General features: G+C 38.5%; 1 protein-coding gene across 6 annotated transcripts in view; it reads right to left on the minus strand.

The window, feature by feature from the left end:
- Positions 1-11454: 11454 nt before the first annotated feature.
- The window catches only part of HDAC4 (histone deacetylase 4), a 3124471-nt gene continuing 3115817 nt past the window's right edge, over positions 11455-20108 (minus strand). For all 6 annotated transcript variants that reach the window (XM_044075061.1, XM_044075057.1, XM_044075060.1 and 3 more), the window contains one exon: positions 11455-12025. In XM_044075061.1, the coding sequence (XP_043930996.1) occupies positions 11986-12025 (40 nt within the window). In that variant the 3' untranslated portion in view covers positions 11455-11985. The remainder of the gene's footprint in view (positions 12026-20108) is intronic.

The raw sequence follows: 20108 nt of genomic DNA on the forward strand, positions 1-20108 counted from the left end.
TATATCAAAAATTATGAGGATATTTTGGATGTGATTGAATATGGATATTACAGAAACAAACTAAAAAAATGAAAATAGAGTTAGACAAGAAAGTATTTCATGCAGTTTCGGTATTATATAAGAATTAATGAAATTGTGTTTAATGGAAACTGAATATTGTCATTAATATTAAAGAAAATTAGTCTATGGTTATGGAAAAATTAGTGGGGTCGATAAAAAAATTTAAGGCAAGTTTTGATGTGTAAAATATGAAAGTGATTTAAAATTATACATGCATATTTATGTAAAAAATATATCTATATATACAAATAAAGGACCCCTACTCTCTGTGATAGGACTGAGCTACCACCAACTCAAGTAGTTTGGGACTTGGTTTAACATCTCGTATGAAGGATTACACACTTGGAGTGCAGTACCCCCCCCATGCTGCACTGCAGTTTCAGCAATCTACCTACCAGATGTCGGAATAGAATCCACATCCTTTTGCACTAAAGGTGAGTGTTGTGCCACTGACACTAACACTGTTCTACTACAACTGAGTAAAGAATTGTGTCAAAAGCTTTGGCCAGATCGAGGTATGTGGTGTGTACCATTTTGCCTTCATCCACTTCTTTGGTGACCTTTTCAAAAAAAATTACCAAGTTGAGTAAGTATGACCTGCCCCTGACAAATCCAAACTGAAACTGGATCACCCCTCCAGCTATCATACAAGATCAAGTCCTAAAAGAGCTATCAACAGCTAAAAATACTGCATTGATGAGCCCTGACAATACCCTGGATGCATCTTAAATAGCAAAAAGCACAATTTAACTATACCCCTAAGACTGATCAATCTTAGCCTCCATACAGGTTTTGTACCAAGTGAATGGAGGACAGCTACAATTATTCACTTGCATAAGGGAGGACCTTCCACAGACCCATAAGTTAGACCAGGGTCATATGTAATGCCATGGAAAGGCTTATGGAATTAATCAATTAGGACATAGGGAATAAATGCCAGCGGGTGCTGGCTGGCTAAGACTGCAAGCTATGAGCAGTAACTGAATCCCCAAATGACTTAGCCATCCTGCAGAAAGGTTTGTCTCAAATAAACAACTGGTGCCAAAATCATGGACTGAAACTAAATGCCAAAAAAAATACATTACTGTATCTACCTCAGGGAACTACCATACTTGACAACATGCCCCTAAGAGTTGACCCAGTTGTGCGGAATTTGGTAACTTATGTGGACAGTGACTTCACTTTTGACCAACATGTGTCTATTGTTGCAGGAAAGTCCTTTTATATTGCAAAGGTTTTAAACAAAAGATTGTGTCTACATCTAGGGATGTCATTGCCCCCCTTTACTCAGCTCTCATTAGGCTAATTATTAAATATAATGCCTCCTTTGGCATGCCTTTGACAAGATACATGCAACAGCGGGAACATCCACGAGATACCTTACTGAAAGGATACAAGGCCTAAACAACATGTTTTAAATGGAACAGCTCAAAGCCCTGTTAGTATACACAGTATTCTACGGACTGCTAAGAAGTGACCTGTGCCTGGCATACAAGGCACCCTCCAACTCATTACTGATGGATTTACTGCACATAGGCAAGTCAAATGGCATCAAAATTACTCAGTCTAGGGATCTAAACCTCTTCTGCAACATCATCAGAATGGTTTGGAGTAACAGGTATATCTTCAAGAGGATACCACTGCTGTGGAACAGACTCCTCATCTACATAAAACAAAGTTTATCCCTGTCCATATTCCAGCACAACTTAAATCTGTGGATGGGAAACAGAGGATTTACCCCAAAACTGCTCAATGTACTACTAATGGACTGAAGCAGCTCCTAAATGCTTTATCCCATGCATGGGTCCCCTCAAATTCTCTCTATTCCAGTTATTCTCATTGGGGTAATATATAACTATCGACCATGCGATGAATACGGCCAGTCTATAACCAAATGGGATAGGCTATTTCAAGCACAAAAAGGGAAATAGGCTAGGCTTAAAATGGCCCACAAGGGCAGCTAGCTTAGTACTTACCTATGAAAATAAATTATTACTTACATGAAAATTAGGTACTCACCATAACTAAAGATCTGTATTGTCTGCTTCTGTCCTTTCTTAACAGATGGGTCTTGGGATCCTTACTGGACCCGATGTCAGTCACTTTCAATCTTTGGATCCAGTGTTCAGGTTCCTCTCCTTACCCATAACCCTCTAGCAATGAGCACGTTAACTCAGTTAAAATTTGCCCATAATACCAGACAAAGGTAAATCACCCTAAACAATTAGACACTTAATGGAAGGCCAGTCAGCAGAACAGAAAGGAAGAAAGAAAGCATGCGGTCATGCTTAAGCTTGGACATAAAACCTATGGTAAATAAATGTAGCTCAATAAAATCACTTCAGGAATGAATTAATGAACAGAACCATAAGCAAAGGGAAAGGAGAGAGGGAAAGTTGAGGAAGGACGGAAGCAGACAACATAGCTCTATCATTATGGTGAGTACATAACTTTCACATTTGATGCTGTCTCTTCCATTCATTCCTCAACGAATGGAACAGAGACCCCAACTACCAAAACTCTTGGGCGGTCTCACAGAAGGTAATTCCAGACCACAGTTGGACTAAAGGAGGCTTTTGACCTTGATTGTACATCCAATTTATAATGCCAAATAAAAGTATGAATCCTGGCCAAAGTAGCAGCAAAACAAATGTCATCAATTGGTATCCTGAAGAAGAAGGCTGCAGAAGAAGCTACAATAATTGTCGAATGAGCCTTGGAAGGGATATATAAGAACAAAACCTTTTCTTTTTAGATATGAGCAACACAATCCGAAAGCCAGTATGAGACCATGACTTTGGGCACTCCCTTGCCCAATCAGGATGAAGAAAATGATACAAATAACTGGTCAGTTTTCCTGATAGATTTGGTTCTATGTACATAGAAGTGTAGCTGGTGGTGCACATCTAACAGCTGTGAGATGTACTCCTCTTTGTTGCAGAAATTTGTACAAAATACTGGAAGGCTGACTGATGATTCAAAAGTCCCTTTAGGAAGAAAAGATGGGTTAGTTAGTCACAGATACCCTATATCTTTATGGAAGATCAAATAGGGGAGTTTAGAAAATGATATATGGAGCTCAAAATTCTCCTTGTGGACAGGCTGGTCACTAAAAACAGAGTCTTCCATGATAACACCTTCAAATCAAATTTGGCCATAGGTTTGGGGGGGGGTGAGTCAACTCCTGGAATAAAACAATAATATCCTGAGGTTGAGCTGGTTCCCTGAGTGGAGGGGGGAGAAGAAAGGTACTTTGGAGAAAAGCTTTGCAAATCCTGAGGGAAGCCTTGGGAGTGTGATCTTCCCCATATGAAAAGAAGAAATAGCAACAACCTGTACCTTGACAGTGGAATAATTGGTTCAATCCTGAAAAAGAGATGCTAGAAACTCAAGAATAGCTGGGAGTGGAGCTGAAAAGGGATTTACATTTTTGCTGATCACCCAGATGGAACCTCTCTTTCATTTACTTTTTGTAAATATCCCTGGGGCAAAGTCTCTGAGAAGAGGTTAAAATAGGAGTGACACACGGAGAAAACATGGACAGTCTAACCATCATCGGAATTGGAGAAACCAAGTGGTTAGTTTTAAGGAATGAATGTCCAGATGAGACAACCCTGATGGGTAAGATAGAAGATTTGCAGCCAGATCCAGAAAACAGAGAGGGTACACTAGATGAGGCCAAAGACAGGGAAGCCACATCTATTGAGGCAGGCAAGGGGCAATGAGGATCACTATGATTTTCCTTGCCAGAGCTTTCTGTAGAAATTTGGACATTAGAATGATGGGTGGGACAGCATAAAGGAGTTTGGGGGCCAAAAGTGGATCAAAGTGTCCCTTGGGTGATTCCCTTCCTGGGAAATGAAAGCAAAATATCTGCTGCACTTGGTGTTGTGTGAAGTTGTAAACAGGTCACAGCATGGTTGGCCCCAGGGGTTATATATTCACTTCACAACTATTGGGTTGAAGGAGGATTTGTGAGTAAGGAGGACAGACCTGCTCAACCTGTCCGTTAGAACACTGGACTTCCCCAGAATGTGCACTCTTATCAGAAAGCAGTAGGAAGACATTGCCCATTGCCACAACTCATTGTCTCTCGACACAGACATGCTTTGAACTCTCCTTCCCAGGAAATGCCCTCCATGCTCCAGGTGGAAAGCGTTTGGTGTCACTGTGGCTTGGGGTGAAGGTAGAAAAAAAAAGTATGTGACTGAACTACAAAACAATGAGTTCAACCACCATTGGATGTGAGATCTGCAAATCTATATTAGAGACACTCAAAAGGACATTGGATGCTGTCTAATAAACTTCTGGACTGACAAGGTCAACTGTGGAACTCTCATGTGATATCTGGTGAATGAGATCAGAGTAATCCCCACTGCCTTGAAGCCTAAGAGTCACAGAATCAGTCTTGCTGGTGGCTTCTGACAATAGAGTACCTCTAAAGCTTTCCTGCAGATAACCGACATCCTGGTTTGAGGGAGTCTGGAAATTAGAAGTCTCAAATCCAAGAGACCTCGAATAAATTCCAAGGACTGAATGGGTAATGGGTTGTAATTTGGACTTTGTCATATTCACAGTGATCCCCAGGTTTGAGCTAAGCGGGAGCAAGGAATCCCTAGCCTGAAGGAGAAGATTCCTGATGGGGGCAGTAAGAAACCAGTTGTTCAGATAAGGGAATATTCAGAACCCCTACAATCAGAGGTGAGCTGCATTATTTGGTGAACACTTGGGGTACTGTGGTGAGACCAAACAGCAAGGACCTGAATTGAAAATGGCTGGCTCCCAGCCTGACGCGAAGGAACCGCCTGGATTAAAAGTCCATCTTTATGTGGTAGCATGCATCCTGAAAGTTGATCTTGCACATCCGGTCATTTTCCCTTAGCAAGAGGAGAACAGACTGTACCATGAACATCTGGAACTTTGCCTCACAAATTTGTTTAGCTGACTGAGGTCCAAGGTTGCCCTTAGGTCCCCATTTTTCTCTGGCACTAAAAAGAATCTTGTGCAAATTCCAGATCCTCTCTGGTCTAGTGGGGGACATCTTGAATGACTCATTCTTTAGATGCTTCCTTATTTCTGAAGCAGCTGCTTCCCTTTGCGAGGATGGAACATCAGGAAGTTTCTTTGTAGGTACGGGGGGGGGGATAAAGGGGGTGAAACAGACTCTGGTTTCTACCCTCTGTACCCATAAATCTTGGGAGCTGGAAGTCCAGGTCGTCAAGTGCAAGGATAAGCACCCCTCCCACCATCTGCCTCCACAGAGCACCAGTCATGCACTTGATCTCAGAAGGGCCGGTAAGTCGTCTCGGAGAAGGGACCCCAAAAGTCCTGGTTCTGTGGATCACCTCTGCCTTGAGGACACTACCATGTGGGGGGGGTCTATGTCCAGAAGTTTCAGGAATGAACCACTGCGATTTATGGACCCAAAGCTTCTTCCTGCCCTTTGGATTCCATGAGAAGGCCCTCTAATGGGTAGAACACTTGATTCTTATGGTATTCAGGGTCCTACCATCTTGTTCACTCCTGGAAAGCATTTCTTACACTTTGGAACTGAGGACTGTTGATCCATCATAAGAGGCATTGGCAAAGGACTTTTTGAAATGTTCTGCTAGATCTCAAAGCTGCATCCAAGCATGTCTCCTAATGGAAGCTATTGCCTGCTGCTCTAGAAACACCTTCAGTGAAACTGGAAATAAGATGCATCGAGATGTTACATAAGGACTGAAGGGTAGCCAATAGTGAGTCAGTGGATTTTGCTGTGTTCAGCAGATAGGAACCAAAGAAAGATTTATTGAGCTCTTTGGTCAGATCTCTCTGAAAATGAGTGAAATATGCCAGATAGTTCAGTGTCCTGATGGCGAAGGTCACTGAACCACAGGTTTGCTTCCCAAACCTGTCAAATGTATAAAACTGCCCATTCGCTGGATGGACAGTGGGACTCTCTTCTGCTAGTTCCTTTTTGGCAGCTGCCACCACTACCATGGAGTCCACAGCAAGGCCCTTGGTACAGTGGGGATGATCTTTGGGTGACATGATAACTTTATTACGTTTGTGAGGAATTGACTAGGCTACATCCAGTTCCTTCTATGCCTGTTTGAAGATGAGGTCTACTATCTCATCTGTGGCAGGGACCACCCAAGAAGTAGATAGGCCAGCAGCAAAAGCCTCAAGAAATACTGATTCTTTTTGGCAAGGTGCTTTGGTTGACCTGTTTGAAGATGAGGTCTACTATCTCGTCTGTGGTAGAGACCACTCAAGAAGTAGATGGGCCAGCTGCAAAAGACTCAATAAATACTGATTCCTCTTGGGAAGGTGGTTTGGTTGACCACCCTTCTTTCTGTCTAATCAGTTCTGAAAATTATCTAAACATGACATCCCTAAAACAGAAGAAGGGAACAAGAATAACAGAAACTGTAATGACAGAATGAGAAAAAAAAATCACTTATCTCCCAAAAAGACTGCCTCAGCAATAAGGACCAAATCTGTAGCTTTCGGCAGCAAATGAGACCTGGGGTAACTTGCTCATTATAAGAGGACTGTAGGTAAGGTGAGGAGCCTGAGTACTGAATCTGAAAACTGAAAGTGGAGACACCACACACACATGCAGTTTCTTTTACAACAGCTTCAACCAAGCACAAGTCCAAGACTTCACATGTGCTCTCTGTATACACACGGAAACAAGAATACACTTAAACATGCTAGAATTTTTTTTTTTTTTTTTTTACTGTTTTCCAGTTCTGCTACAATGATGAAGTAGAACATCTGTATGGTTAAGTCATAATTTCATCAGACACCAAACTGAGAGTGCTACATGAACATGGCTACTTATTCAATATTCAGAAATGGGTTAAAATCAAAAACATTCTAAAACAAATGAATGAAAATGTACACATCAAAGTGTGAGATATGGACTCTTAAACAAAGGACATTGTAACGATTTTCTTTTTATTTATATACACCACAAGAACAACAAGTTGTCATAATGTGGTACAAAATACTGGACTCCAAGTTGAAACAAAAGTTGATACTGTCAAAAAAGACACCACTGGCTAATGAAACAGTCAAAATGGGAAACAAATACAAAAAAAAATAATAATTCAAATCCACCAGGAAGGAAAGAAAGAAAAAAAAAAGGCAGATCATGAGCATGGAAATGATTACCACTACTCAGTGTAGATACATACAATGTCAGCAAATGTGTTAGTGCCTAAACCCAAAGGATCTTATTTGGCAATATAAGCATTACCAACAGTGACACCATACTGGTGTATATAGGCATGAAATAAGATACGGCTTTGTCTTCTGAGAGTCATACATGCCTGTTCACACACATACAAAGGCACACGTACACATGCAGTGATTTTGTACATTCCAAAGGCTTGTAAAATGTCTAGATTACAAAGCACACAAAAGACATTTGTCATTCCTTGTGCTTTTCTTGTGAACATGGCAACAGAAAGCAAGGAGGACCCATAAACAAGCTCAGTTCCTTAACAATTAAAGAGGGAAAAAAGACAAAGTAAAACAATGAAAAGAGCATGTTGTCTTTACTTCGGGTGTGTAAAAAGTCTGTTTGAAACCACAGTGCTTACACAGTACACAACTGTTTGCTTATTATTTTTAACTAAAATGTATGGATACCATGAATGCAAAGTGATAACAGCTGCACTGTCAAGTTTACTGTTTAAAATCCTAAATCAAGTTGAATTTCAGCTGAATCAACTACTACAATCATTGACAAAAGGTCCCCCCACAAAAATGACACAGGCAGTTCACCAATTTGTGTATTATACAGTTTACCTAAAAAGCAGTTTCTACATAAATACAATATACTCTGTTATCAGTATGTCACAAGTGCTAGATAAACATTTTCTCTTAAATGTCAAATGTTTAAGTAATCCAATATTTTACAATAAAAAGAGCACATTCTGTTTTCTGCAGAACTTGGTGAGACACAAAACTTTCACACTCTGCTTCAGTTTCTTTTACCATAGGAAACAACATTAGTCTCAGAACTGCAGATGCCACAAGAAGATACAAAACGTAAACCTTCCCAAAGCTGCCATGTTTGGCGTGCAAAATCTGTACAGAACCAACATTGAGACATGCCAACCTTATACACCATGCAACCTCAATGTGTAGTAAACATTAAAAAAAATATATAATATTTATATATATATATTTATATATATATGTATCTCAATGCCCTAAAAACAATTGGGCCCTAATTTTACAAAACCAAGAATGGAATGAAGACTCAAAAGAGTGTCATATAAAAGGAATGTATACTGAAGGCAAAATAAAAAAAATGTAACCACCTGGGTGCAATAAAGAGATGGATTATTAATTATTTTAATGTTTTAAAATAGCTTTCATTTTCCCAGCTTTGTTATTTCCCTTTTCTTTTAAAAAAGGAAAGAACACAGTTCCTGAGGTACCATTTCAGCCTTTAAAAAATTCAGATTTTTTTCTGCATTTTTTTTTTTGGTAACCTGAATCTCCTCCATGTCTAAAGTTAACAAAATATCCTTAAAAGCGGATTAAAAAAGGCTTCCAATTCCTGCAGATAGAGCACTAAAATGAAGTATAATATGAAGAGGAGAATGGGAAACCAGTTGGCAGATTCTATATTAGCATAGAGAGGTACAACTGAAGTAAGCCGATACGTTTCTTATTACAAACAAATTATACAAATTCATGGAATGTACAACATTTCTAATGACAAAAAGTGTAATCAACACAAGTCTGAAAAATAACATGATTTAACAGAAATATATCCTGAAAATACAGTAGTAGTATCCAATTTTCAATCTTATTTAAAACGTTAACTGTCATGCTCACAAAAACATGCTCCACCTTTGAAATCCAGTCTGTCAAACAACTAAATTTCAGAGCAGACTGAGACTTTACATTCTGTATAAAGAAAGGCAGGAGAGGCATGATTATATAAAGGAAAGATCTAGTTGATTCATGTAGTTAACTACAAATACTCTCTTTGTGTTTGTGAGTGAGTGTGTGTGTGTATGTATGCATGCATGTATGTATGTTTGTGTGTGTATGAACATGTATATATGCATATATGTGTGTGTGTGTATATATATATAAACACACACACACACACACACACACACACACACACACACACACACACACACACACACACACACACACACACACACACACACAATTTTTCTCTCTCTCCCTCTGGAAAAAATAAATCACTACCCAAACCTGACTAAATCTGAAAACCAAAACTAGTCAAGCCACTACAGTTAGAGGACTTTAACTACCAAACCAAATGCCTCCTGGTACTAGGCAACCAGCTGAAAGCCCAAGAAAGGCAACAGTAAGGCATGGAGCATCGAAGCAGGCATTTTTACATGTTACAGCAAAATTTCTTAATGAGATCATACCAAATTAAATTTATTTAGGAAATCATGCATGTCTTTGGAAGAACATAACAATGAAAACTTAACTGAAAGGAAACCTCCCAACAAGAGAAGTGTTAATGCTATATTTCATACTGTCAAGAATTCAATTTCAGTTCACTTAAAATGTCAAATGCAGAAAATTAATTGTACCTTAGTGGTGCACATGCGGATGATGACATACCCTGTTTATATGGCTACAGTCTTGAAAACTGCAACACCCCAGGGCAGTTAAAGCAAACAACTTGCCACTACTCTGTAAATACAGTTATTGCAGCTTAACTGCACAAAGCAGAGTATGTTACCTTACTTATAAAATGGTAAGCAAAACCTGTTACAAAAGAGAAAGACAATTTACCTGATCTGTGCAGCCATACTGCAATAACCATATGGGCATTTAACAGTACATCACCAATCACAGGGTATAATTTACTCATTTTATAAATATACAAAACTAAACAACAAATTATACAAAGAAAAATGCATTTGACTTTTTGCAGCTGTATGACTGAAATGGATACATGAAACACACATCAGCTTGAACCATACAAAACAGAAATAACAAAATCCTCCAACTTATTTTCTAAGATTAACTTCCTGATACTCTGCAAAACTACAACAGTTCCTTAGATTTTCAGAAAGTTAACAACTGCACAGAAATAGACAAAATAAGGCATAAAAGGTAACACATTTTCCAAATATAAAGGAAAAAAATATCTGCAGTATGAATACAAAACTGTCAACATTGAAATGGAAAATATTCATTTTTTTTTGCAAAACGGTCTGCTCTTTGTGACTAATTTAAACAAATAAAAAAAGTCAACGGAAATGTTAATTTCTCTTTATAAAATTAACTGACTGAAAATGAAACACAAACTCAGTAAAATTAAGTTATAAAAGCAGTAAGGTAGTTGCCAAGAGGCAAACATGTTTGCTTTCTGAGAAGCTTCATATTTCTCAGAGCTGGAGCCTTTCTGGAAAAAAAAATATTCACATCCTTCTCTGCTCAACATGACCAACTAGGAAATCGTTACAGTTTTGGGATTCTCACAGTAGATAAATACCATAAATCTGTCAACTCCCTCTCAGTAGATTACTGGTTAAAAAAGTTTCTGTCTTGTTCACCCCAAAATACAGAGGCAAAATGGAATATACATTCAGAATATAACAAGCAAAATATTTAAAAGCTTGATATCATGCTCTTTGTTGTGTCAGTTTTATACTGGAAGTCCAGTCTCAAAACAGCAAGTGTCTTTAATGCATGCTTTAAGAACCAACTCAGACTGATTACATATTCTACTATATAACACAGAAATGATCTTATGCTTTGTTTCTAATGTTTAACCTTTCTTAAGTTCCAGCAGTCTGTATCACTTCAAATTGGCAATTACCTTACTACTTACAGTATGTATGCATATTCACATAAACATACAAACACATAAAATATTTCACTTTCTTAACAGCAATACAAAGGAAATATCCTTTAGACCACCATGGAAAACTCCTAGTCTCATTTTTATCAACACATCTTCATAGGCTCAAGAACCTTCCTGCCAAGATCCAGTGCTGAAAATGGGGTGAAAACCCCTTGACTAGAAAAAAAATGTCTCTCTTATTTAAGGCATTTTTTCACAAATGATAAAAATCAGCAATATGAAATCCATCCATTCACTAAAAGGCACAAACTCTGTTTTGTTTTCAGGCGACTTTTTTTTTTTTTTTTGCTAAGCCGACTTCTTCTGAGACATCCATTCTTGGAACAATACGATTTTCATTGGTTGTTACTATAAACCTGCGTGTATATGCATGTGTGCAAATATCTATATATATATATATATATATATATATATATATATATACACATATATATATATATATATATATATACACACACACACATATATATATATATATATATATATATATATATATATATATATATAAAAACACATGTATATACACACGCCCTCTCTCACGTGCACACACACACGCATACCATACACACATATCTTTCAATAAAAAATAAAACAAATCACATAGTTCTTTTAAAAAGACAATGTAGAGTTTTCTGGACTTGCAGTATATGCAAGTTACAAAATAAAAATAAAAAAATAATTGCCAGAAAGTATAATGAGTGGTATAAACTGTCCGAGACTCTTGGTCTGTGGATATGTGAACTCAAACAGCACCATTTTTGAGGTTGTTTTTGCTTTCTAAAACACAACTTGCTTTTTGGCATCTTGTGCCAAAGTGCTTGCTCACTGGCTATTCACCCCCAACATCTTATGAACAGAGAAATGGCCTTTTTCAGCATCTTGATTCATTTGTAATGGTCCATTAGTAATGGTCCATTTCCAGCCAGCCTTGTGAAGCTGTATATTTTTCAAACATCCATTTGTCCTCGCATTCTGGAAGAACACCTTAAGAGGACACAGGAGTAGTACGAAAAACAAAGTTCTCTGAAGAAAGGCGAGAGAAATCCTATGTTAGACAGCTGCTACAAATGTGGCTCTTCTTCCATTGGTTCATCATCGGATCTGTAAGAAAAAAATACCAATGGCAAACCAAAATTAATCTGAAGACAATGGAGCAAAAGATTTTTAACATAGTACTAATGATAGCTTAAACAGTGGCAACCAGAACTTTGGACATGGATTGGAAGCTGACTGCGTTTTTCTATGCTGCCTTGTGTCTACATTTGGGATTCATACATGTCATTCAGTTGCACACCACACATCCGGGACTATAATTAGTACAACTGTCTGTGAAACATTAAGTAGTTTGTTAGGAAAGTAGAAAGACTAGTGCACTTAATGATTCTTTGTTTTACAGCAGCCTTGCTAATGCATGCTGATTAGTACAACCAAGACAGAAATCATAGTGTCCAGGGCTCAAGTCTCATTAAGAGCTACTTACCTCTTAGGAATTCATATGCTCTTCTCAATGATAAACTTTGAAAGAGGATTTCACAGTGATTTAAGTTCTGAAAATATCAGTTCATGAAGAATCCAAACGAATCCCCATGTTTAAGAAAAAACAGAACTCAACAGTTTGTTTCACTTAGAACTGTACTTTCCAAATATTTCACATGTACAATTAAGCATTATTATTCTTATAGAAATTACTGAAACAGTATTCTGAATCTGATGTTTGTCTATGTCTTGTACAACCAGTAACTTTGTTTTCCTGTACATAAATTCCTGAGAACAAAATAATTGCTTACTGCTTTTAAGGATAAAATGAACAACATGAAAAGAATGGAATGGGAATTTGCCTATTACTTTAAAATGTGTCCTTGGAGTTGGGCGTCTGAATCCCAGAGCGGCAAATGAGTAAAGTACATATGAATTAAACAGATCACTTTCCCACAAAATGAAATATGACAGCTGGGAAAAGTACAATTTTCCACTGTGGCTGTTTGGATGGCCACTGTTGCAGTAGCTTTAATGTTATGGGTTGTATTCTGCCAAGGATATAAACAGCTTGACTCAAGTTAAACTCTGATACCACTTCAGGCATAAATGAAGGATTGGTTCTTAAAGAAACACTAATGGAATAAAGTTGACCCACTATGAGAGCTTGCAACCCACATACTCTTCCTGCAGAGGATAGAGTGAAGACATTTTTTGACGAACCTCAGGTCAACTTGATGAGCTGGCTCAAACGGAGCATGACTTAGTTTTTCTAACACAAAACTAAGATTTCAAGGAGGAACCACCAGTTTCCTGGGATACTTCTTATGCAACACCCTTTTCAAAAACATTTTCACATAAGATTGTATTGAAGGAGGGGGTTCATGGGCAGACAAGTTGGACTGGCTGACAGGTGAACCTTAACTGAGGAGTAAGACAGGTGATAGGACAGTAACTCACACAAACACTGTAGAACCAGAGAAATACTAGTCATGACTAGGTGCTGTTTTTTTTTTTTTTGACACCAACTAGAAAACCTTTCCATTTGCTACTGTATGACTTTCTAGAAGCAGGTACTCTTGCTTCCATTAAATTCTCAGGGAAAAGGTGGCTAAAAGACATTAAAATTCTATCATCCAGGCAATCAGCTGCAGATATCTGAAGTTGAGATGTATCAAACACCCCTGATTTTGTGAGAGTAAATCTACTCTTTGAGGAAGTTTGTGGGAATCGTAGGTTCACAGGTGTGCACCAGGCTAAGGGCCCTGGAGCCTTTACAAGCCTAGCCCACAGGATTACCCTGGCATTATGCCACCCGACCTTAGTTCCCAGTGCCTCTGCTGAGTAGACCCACTGGACATTTCCAAAAGATGGAAACACCACTGTTACCTGGGCCAGAAGGGAGTCACCACAATCTTTGGTGAATCCTTCTGAGTCTTCAGGGAGGAAAAGCATACAGCCGCATTCTTCTCTGTGGAAAAGAAAAAATGCATGTTTTCCAGGCCTTCTCTTGGATCCCAGTCTGTGTAGGAAATCCCTTACTCAAGTGATAAATTCCAAACACTTTTGACAAAAACTTTGCAAAAATAAACATATCATCTAAATAAAGAAAAATGTGAATACCTTACAGTCTGTAGGAGGCTACTACAGGAGCCAGACATTCTGTGAACACCCCTGGAGCACTAGATAGACCAAAATGTAATACAAAGAACTGATAATGTGATGCAGACACATTACACCTTAAGAATCACCTGAAATGTAGATCTATAGCAATGTGATGATATGCATCTTTTAAATCTAAGATCACTAAAAACTCAACTAGGGAATAAGAGGTAACATACTGTAAAAAGCAAGCACTTTGAACTTGGGAACTATCAAAAACTGACTCATAGAAGAGAGATCTAGAAATGGTCTCCAAGAATCTTCTTTCTTTGGCACCAAGAACATCTTGGAATAAAAGCCCTTCCCCTAACTGGAAGGAAGGACAGTTTCTACTGCTCCCTCAGCAAGCAAATACCGAATGACAGGAGGGAAAAGTAAAGTCGGGTCTGGTAGGTGAGGAGGAATCCCCTGAAAGGCAGGAAGCGACTCCCACTGCCATTGGTAACCTTAACAGATTACACACAGAACCCATTAATCTGAAACAATCTGTTGCCAGAGACAGAAATAATGGAGGTTCATAGTTTCTGGAATGATTAAACAACTACCAGGGTGGGACTGGGTTGGAAATCCTTCATATACTTATTCAGAGTTTTTAGACTGTCTTTTGATCTGGGGGTTCCTACTACCTTATTGGAACTTCCCTGCCACTGCTTTTGAAACATTTGTTTTCCAGCAACTTGCTGGGACTGTCTATTTTGCTTTTTAAAGAAAGCTGTGGAAGGAACATTGAATCCCTTGGCAAACTTAAGAGAAGGAAAACTGCAAAATCTGAGTGATCCCTTGAATCAGCTTTCCTCTCTCATCAAACTTTTTAATAACCTCTACAACAGAGGGCCCAAAAAACAGTTTCTACCCACATGAGTATTCAGAATTTCATGTCTGACATCCTCTGGGAGGTTTAGAGAACAAAGTCAGGCAAATCTCCTGGTAACAGTCCCTGTGGCTGCAAACCTAAAATTGGCACCAGCTGAATCATAAGCACATGCCAAATGATGAGTAGACAGTGGAGACACAGAAGGCATGTTGCATAAAGCAGATTTCTCCTCACAAGAGGAAACAGACACAAAACATCCCTCATATTCTCACAAAGGCAAGCATAAACTTCAACATATGAGCTTGACAAATGAGAAGTCTAGAAACAAGTGTTGCTGAAGAATGCATATTTTCCCCATATTTACCAAAAGCCTTCCCATTTTTGTCACAATGAGCAGGGACAGAATTAACCATATGTTTAGCAGCAGCTGGGGTCACTAAAACAATAGCTGTGAGTCAGACCTGGGAAGAAAATATGAAAACTTAAAAGACTGTGACACTTTATAAGTCCATCTACTTTCGTGGTGGCAGCAGGCTACCTGTCAGGGAAACTGCACACTGTGACAAAATATCCAGCAAAGTATACATTACAGGAGGAATAACAGTAGGTTCTGGAAATTTCAGTTGTAATAAAATCATAACATTTCCAGACAAACTGATAAACATCACTGTTTTTCCACTGAAACAGCTGATTTATTCTATAAATAATTTCAGGGAAAAGAGAATCAATCCTTCAAAGTTACTGGATGAAGCCACACTCTCCTCAAAATCTGTATCAAAAATCTGTGTGGATAACACAAATTGTACTTTTAGAATCATTTTGAGATTCAAAATATTGAATCTCTTCAGAAAATGATGACCCCCTTTTCTTTTACTAGAAACAGCCATACAAGGAATGTTCAAGAGCCCTGAGCTAAGCCCAATAAATTACTCCTGCCCAGGGTAACTGAGACAGCAGAAGACACATGTTTAAGTTTTTGTTTCTTTCTGACAGGAAAATATGAAAACACAGATCCACGTTTGACAGTAAAAACCTCCTTAGGGATGGGAACAGCTTTCTTGCTAAGCAGACTGGTACTCCCTGCCCTTCCCTCAGGACCAACATGAATGTCTCTCCCTTGCCCATCAAGGGCACTCCATTATTTGCAGAGGACATGTCAAATCCCATATCTATGTCGACTGTGGGTCTACACTAGTGGGATCAAAGGAAAAATATGAGTAGTCCAAGGTACCAGCTTTGGCCACAGCAGTCACCCACCAGTGGTTGAGGCATTTTATCAACTACTGTAGTGGTAAAGGCTGCTTAACAATCTTTTTTTTTTGTGTGAGCCTGGAAAAAAGCAGAAATGAGGAACTGGTAGGTTGGTCTATGGTCATGCTGCAAAAGGTGCCAGATTCCCAGGAAAGCCTGGCAACAATAGTCGGTAAAACAGATAAATTGTAAAAAGGTAACTTTTTTCCAATTAAAACGAAGTAAAAAGCACTTTAAACGCATAATCCAGCCCCCAAAAGTTAAATAACATAGCTTAGCTCGAGCTGATTAATGAATAATTTGGTTCTGTGGAACATGGCATGAAAGCTTTGGAAACTGGCTGGCTTCTGTATCCTTTACAACATGCAAGCCATATAGCTAAGGCTACTGCAGCAGTGATCAAATGAGTGTTAAAGCACTCGGGAACATTCCTATCTAAGGAAAAGAAAATGTATCTTTTCAACAGGCCTGCTTGCATGTAGTCCAGGAGCACTTTCTGAGGGACTGAAACCTCAGTGTTCTCCCAATGAAAACAAGCATATTCTGGAAACAGTCTAAGAGAAAGAGAATATTTGAAAGAGAGATTCATATAATATGATCTCTGCATCTGAATCAGAATTCTAAGAAGAAATTTCTTGAATTTCTTCAGAAAAAGAGGAATCCCTTTTTCTCCTATCAGATACCACCTGATAAAGAAAGGTTATTATACAACTCCCCCCCCCCATTAATATTCAAAAACGTGCATGCTGATTGATCAGCGTGCACGTTGTAAATCAGAATTATAGTAATGGAAAAAGGTCCGGTCGCCCGGACTTTTTCCATTACTATAACTCTTTTTTCTTACTGTTTCACTATGTTAAACGAGTTTAACATAGCGAGACAGCTTTAAAAAAAGCAACGGAGATTCTCTGTTGCTTTTTTAAAGCTGTCTTGCTATGTTAAACTCCTTTAACATAGTGAGACAGTTTGTAAAAAGCAATGGAGATCTTGCTTTCACCTTGTTTTTTTCAAAACTGTCTCGCTATGTTAAATGGGTTTAACATACCGAGACAGCTTTAAAAAAAGCAACAGAGATTCTCCGTTGCTTTTTTTAAAGCTGTCTCGCTATGTTAAACCCATTTAACATAGTGAAAACAGTTTGTAAAAAGCAACAAAGATCTTGCTTTCTCCATTGCTTTTGCCCACAGTTCTGATGTACTGCGTAGGCATACGCATGCGCAGTACATCAGAACTGCCGCAGAATACCAGACAGCTGCGGAAGGGCAGCAAGGAGGCATTATACAATGCCATTATTTAAGAAAAGTAATTCTTTTTTTTTCTTAAATAATGTCATTAGATAATATAATAACCCACTTCTGGGTGTGGGTAATGCTGGATTTACCCACGGTTGGCTTTGTTTGGCCATTCGGGCTTCGCCCTCGTGACCAAACCACTCCAATCATGGGTAAATCCAGCATTAACCACACCCAGGCGTGGGTTATTGCTATAATAGCCTGTACAAGTAGGGCTTTTTTGTGATGGTAAGCGCTGTCATGGCATCGACTGCATATTCAAGGGAGATTAATTTTCTTTTAATTAAAAAAAAACTTTTTTTTTTATTTCATATTTTATTCTTCAAGAATGTCCTTTGTGTCTGCTCGCACAGACACAACAGGGGACTGCAACCTGTTTTTGTCTTGTGTGTCTGTGAAATAGATTCTTCCTCGTGCATGGAATCTGAATTCCAGAAAAATGTTTGGACTGCAGACTATGAACGGACAGTGAGAGGTAGGTGTGTGTCTGTGTGTGTGTGTGTGTGTGTGTGTGTGTGTGTGTGTGTGTGTGTGTGTGTGTGTGTGTGTGTGTGTGTGTGTGTGTGTGTGAGAAGTAGGTAGGTAGGGGTATGTGTGTGCATACATAAGAAGTAGGTAGGTCTGTGTGTGTGTGTAAGAGCGAGGTAGTAGGGGTGTGTGTGTGTGTAAGAGGGAGGTAGGGGTGTCATACTTCTCAACTGTCCAGATTTCACAGAATGTCCAGATTTTTGTGTCATATTTTTTGGTCTGTTCCTCATAAAATTCTGTTTTTCTGGCAAATTCTTGTCAAATCATTGAGGACTGAAGTCGGAAACTAATGGCAGAGATTTGCGCTTTAGACTTCATATCCTTCAGAAAATTCATGCTTATGCCAATCTTGTTGTTCTATCAACTTTCTAAGTTTGTAAGAGCAATATTTAAAAAGTGTCACTATGTTTGAGACTTTGCCCCCCCCCCCCAATTATTTCTGGCTTTGTTCAGATTTCCTTCTCTAAGAGGTTGAGAAGTACAGGGGGTATGTGTGTGTCATACCTCTCAACTGTACACATTTTCACAGAACGTCCAGATATTTGTCTTATATTTTTGGTCTGTTCTTCATAAACATTGTCTTTTTTTTGACAGATCACTGGGATAATCTAAGCAATAAAGTTACTAAATAATGACATGCATTTGAGGTTCAGACTTCATATCCTTCAGAAAATGCATTCTAACACAAACCCTGTTATTCTAGCAACTTTCTAAGTTTATAAGAGCAATATTTAAAATGTGTTCCTAGTTTTGGGCCTTTCCCCCCCATTATGGCAGGCTATGTCCAGATTTTTTGTGCTAAGAGGTTGAGAGGTACTGTGTGTGCGTGTGTGTGTGTGTGTGTGTGTGTGTGTATGTGTGTGTGTGTAAGGGTGTAAGAGGGAGACAGGAAGGGACATAGGTGTGTGTGTGTGTGAGTGTGTGTTGGTGTGCATCTGCATGTGTGCATGTGTGTGTGTGTGTGTGTGTGCATGTAAGAGGAAGGTAACATATCCCTCAACTGCCAAGGTTTTTGTAGAATGTCCAGATTTTTGCTGTATATTTTTGTCTGTTCCTCATAAGAAGGATTGAAGTTGCTAAATAATGAGACATTTGAGTTTTAGACTTCATATCATTTAGAAAATTGCATACTAACACAAATCCTGTTATTCTAACACTTTTCGAAGTTCATGAGACCAATATTTGTAATTTGTCCTTAATTATTTAAGGCTTTGTCCAGATTTCTTGCACTAAGTGGCTGAGGTGTGTGTGTGAAAGAGTGAAATGCCCTAGTCAGGGTCAGCAGGTGGTTAGTAGTTTGCTTAGGCTCAAACCCTGTACCTTAGCTATAGGAAACAAGAGCCTGAATCCTCTATCCCAACTACCAATTTGCATTTTTCAAGGAATTTAATTTCAAGTGCATTTTCAAGGAATTGCAAGCTTCAAAGGAAGAGAAGTTTAGTGTTGTTAATGCTAAACTGGTTTACAATGTGCAACTGATTTGTTTAGCAAATCGTATCACTACTGTGGTATAGAATTTTGAAGCAGTCTTAGTAGCACAACAGGGTAGCATACACGAGTTTTGATGCAGAAGGCTGTGGGTTCTACTCCATAACATGTAAATGGATTGCTGATACTGTGTTGTATTTTACGGGGGTGGGGTGCTGCGGTCCTGAATACGCCCTCCTTTGGATGAGATGCCTAGTAACTATGAACCTGTTCTCAGTTTGCCATCCATTCCCTATTGCAATATTACCAGCTTACCATTTTTTTAATGTAAAATAGGCAATTTATTCTTCAAAGGCAGCAGGCACTGAATATGTAAACGAAACACTGAAATATAAAGTTGTTTGCTAGCAGCAATCTTTTCATTAGTTACAGATCGCTCTAACTTGGAATTATTCAGATGAATTTTACTTCTGCAGAGACTGCATATTCATTGATATTGGTAGATTGTAATGACAGAAGTTTGAGTGGCCTTTTATGGTTGAAATTTTCTAAATTGGGCAGTTTTGTCATTATTGGTTCATATGTTTTGTTTCATTGCTTACTGGAAAAAATGTTCAAAACTATAAATTCAAAACATGCTCTAACAAGTGGTGCTGTATTATACAAGGGATACAATTTAATTATTATAATTTAATACACTCAGGAAGGTGAATCTAAGAACTTTTGTATGGTT

Source organism: Protopterus annectens, chromosome 6.part0, assembly GCF_019279795.1.
Source record: "Protopterus annectens isolate FY-2018-M chromosome 6.part0, PAN1.0, whole genome shotgun sequence".
NCBI classification, from domain to species: Eukaryota; Metazoa; Chordata; order Ceratodontiformes; family Protopteridae; genus Protopterus; species Protopterus annectens.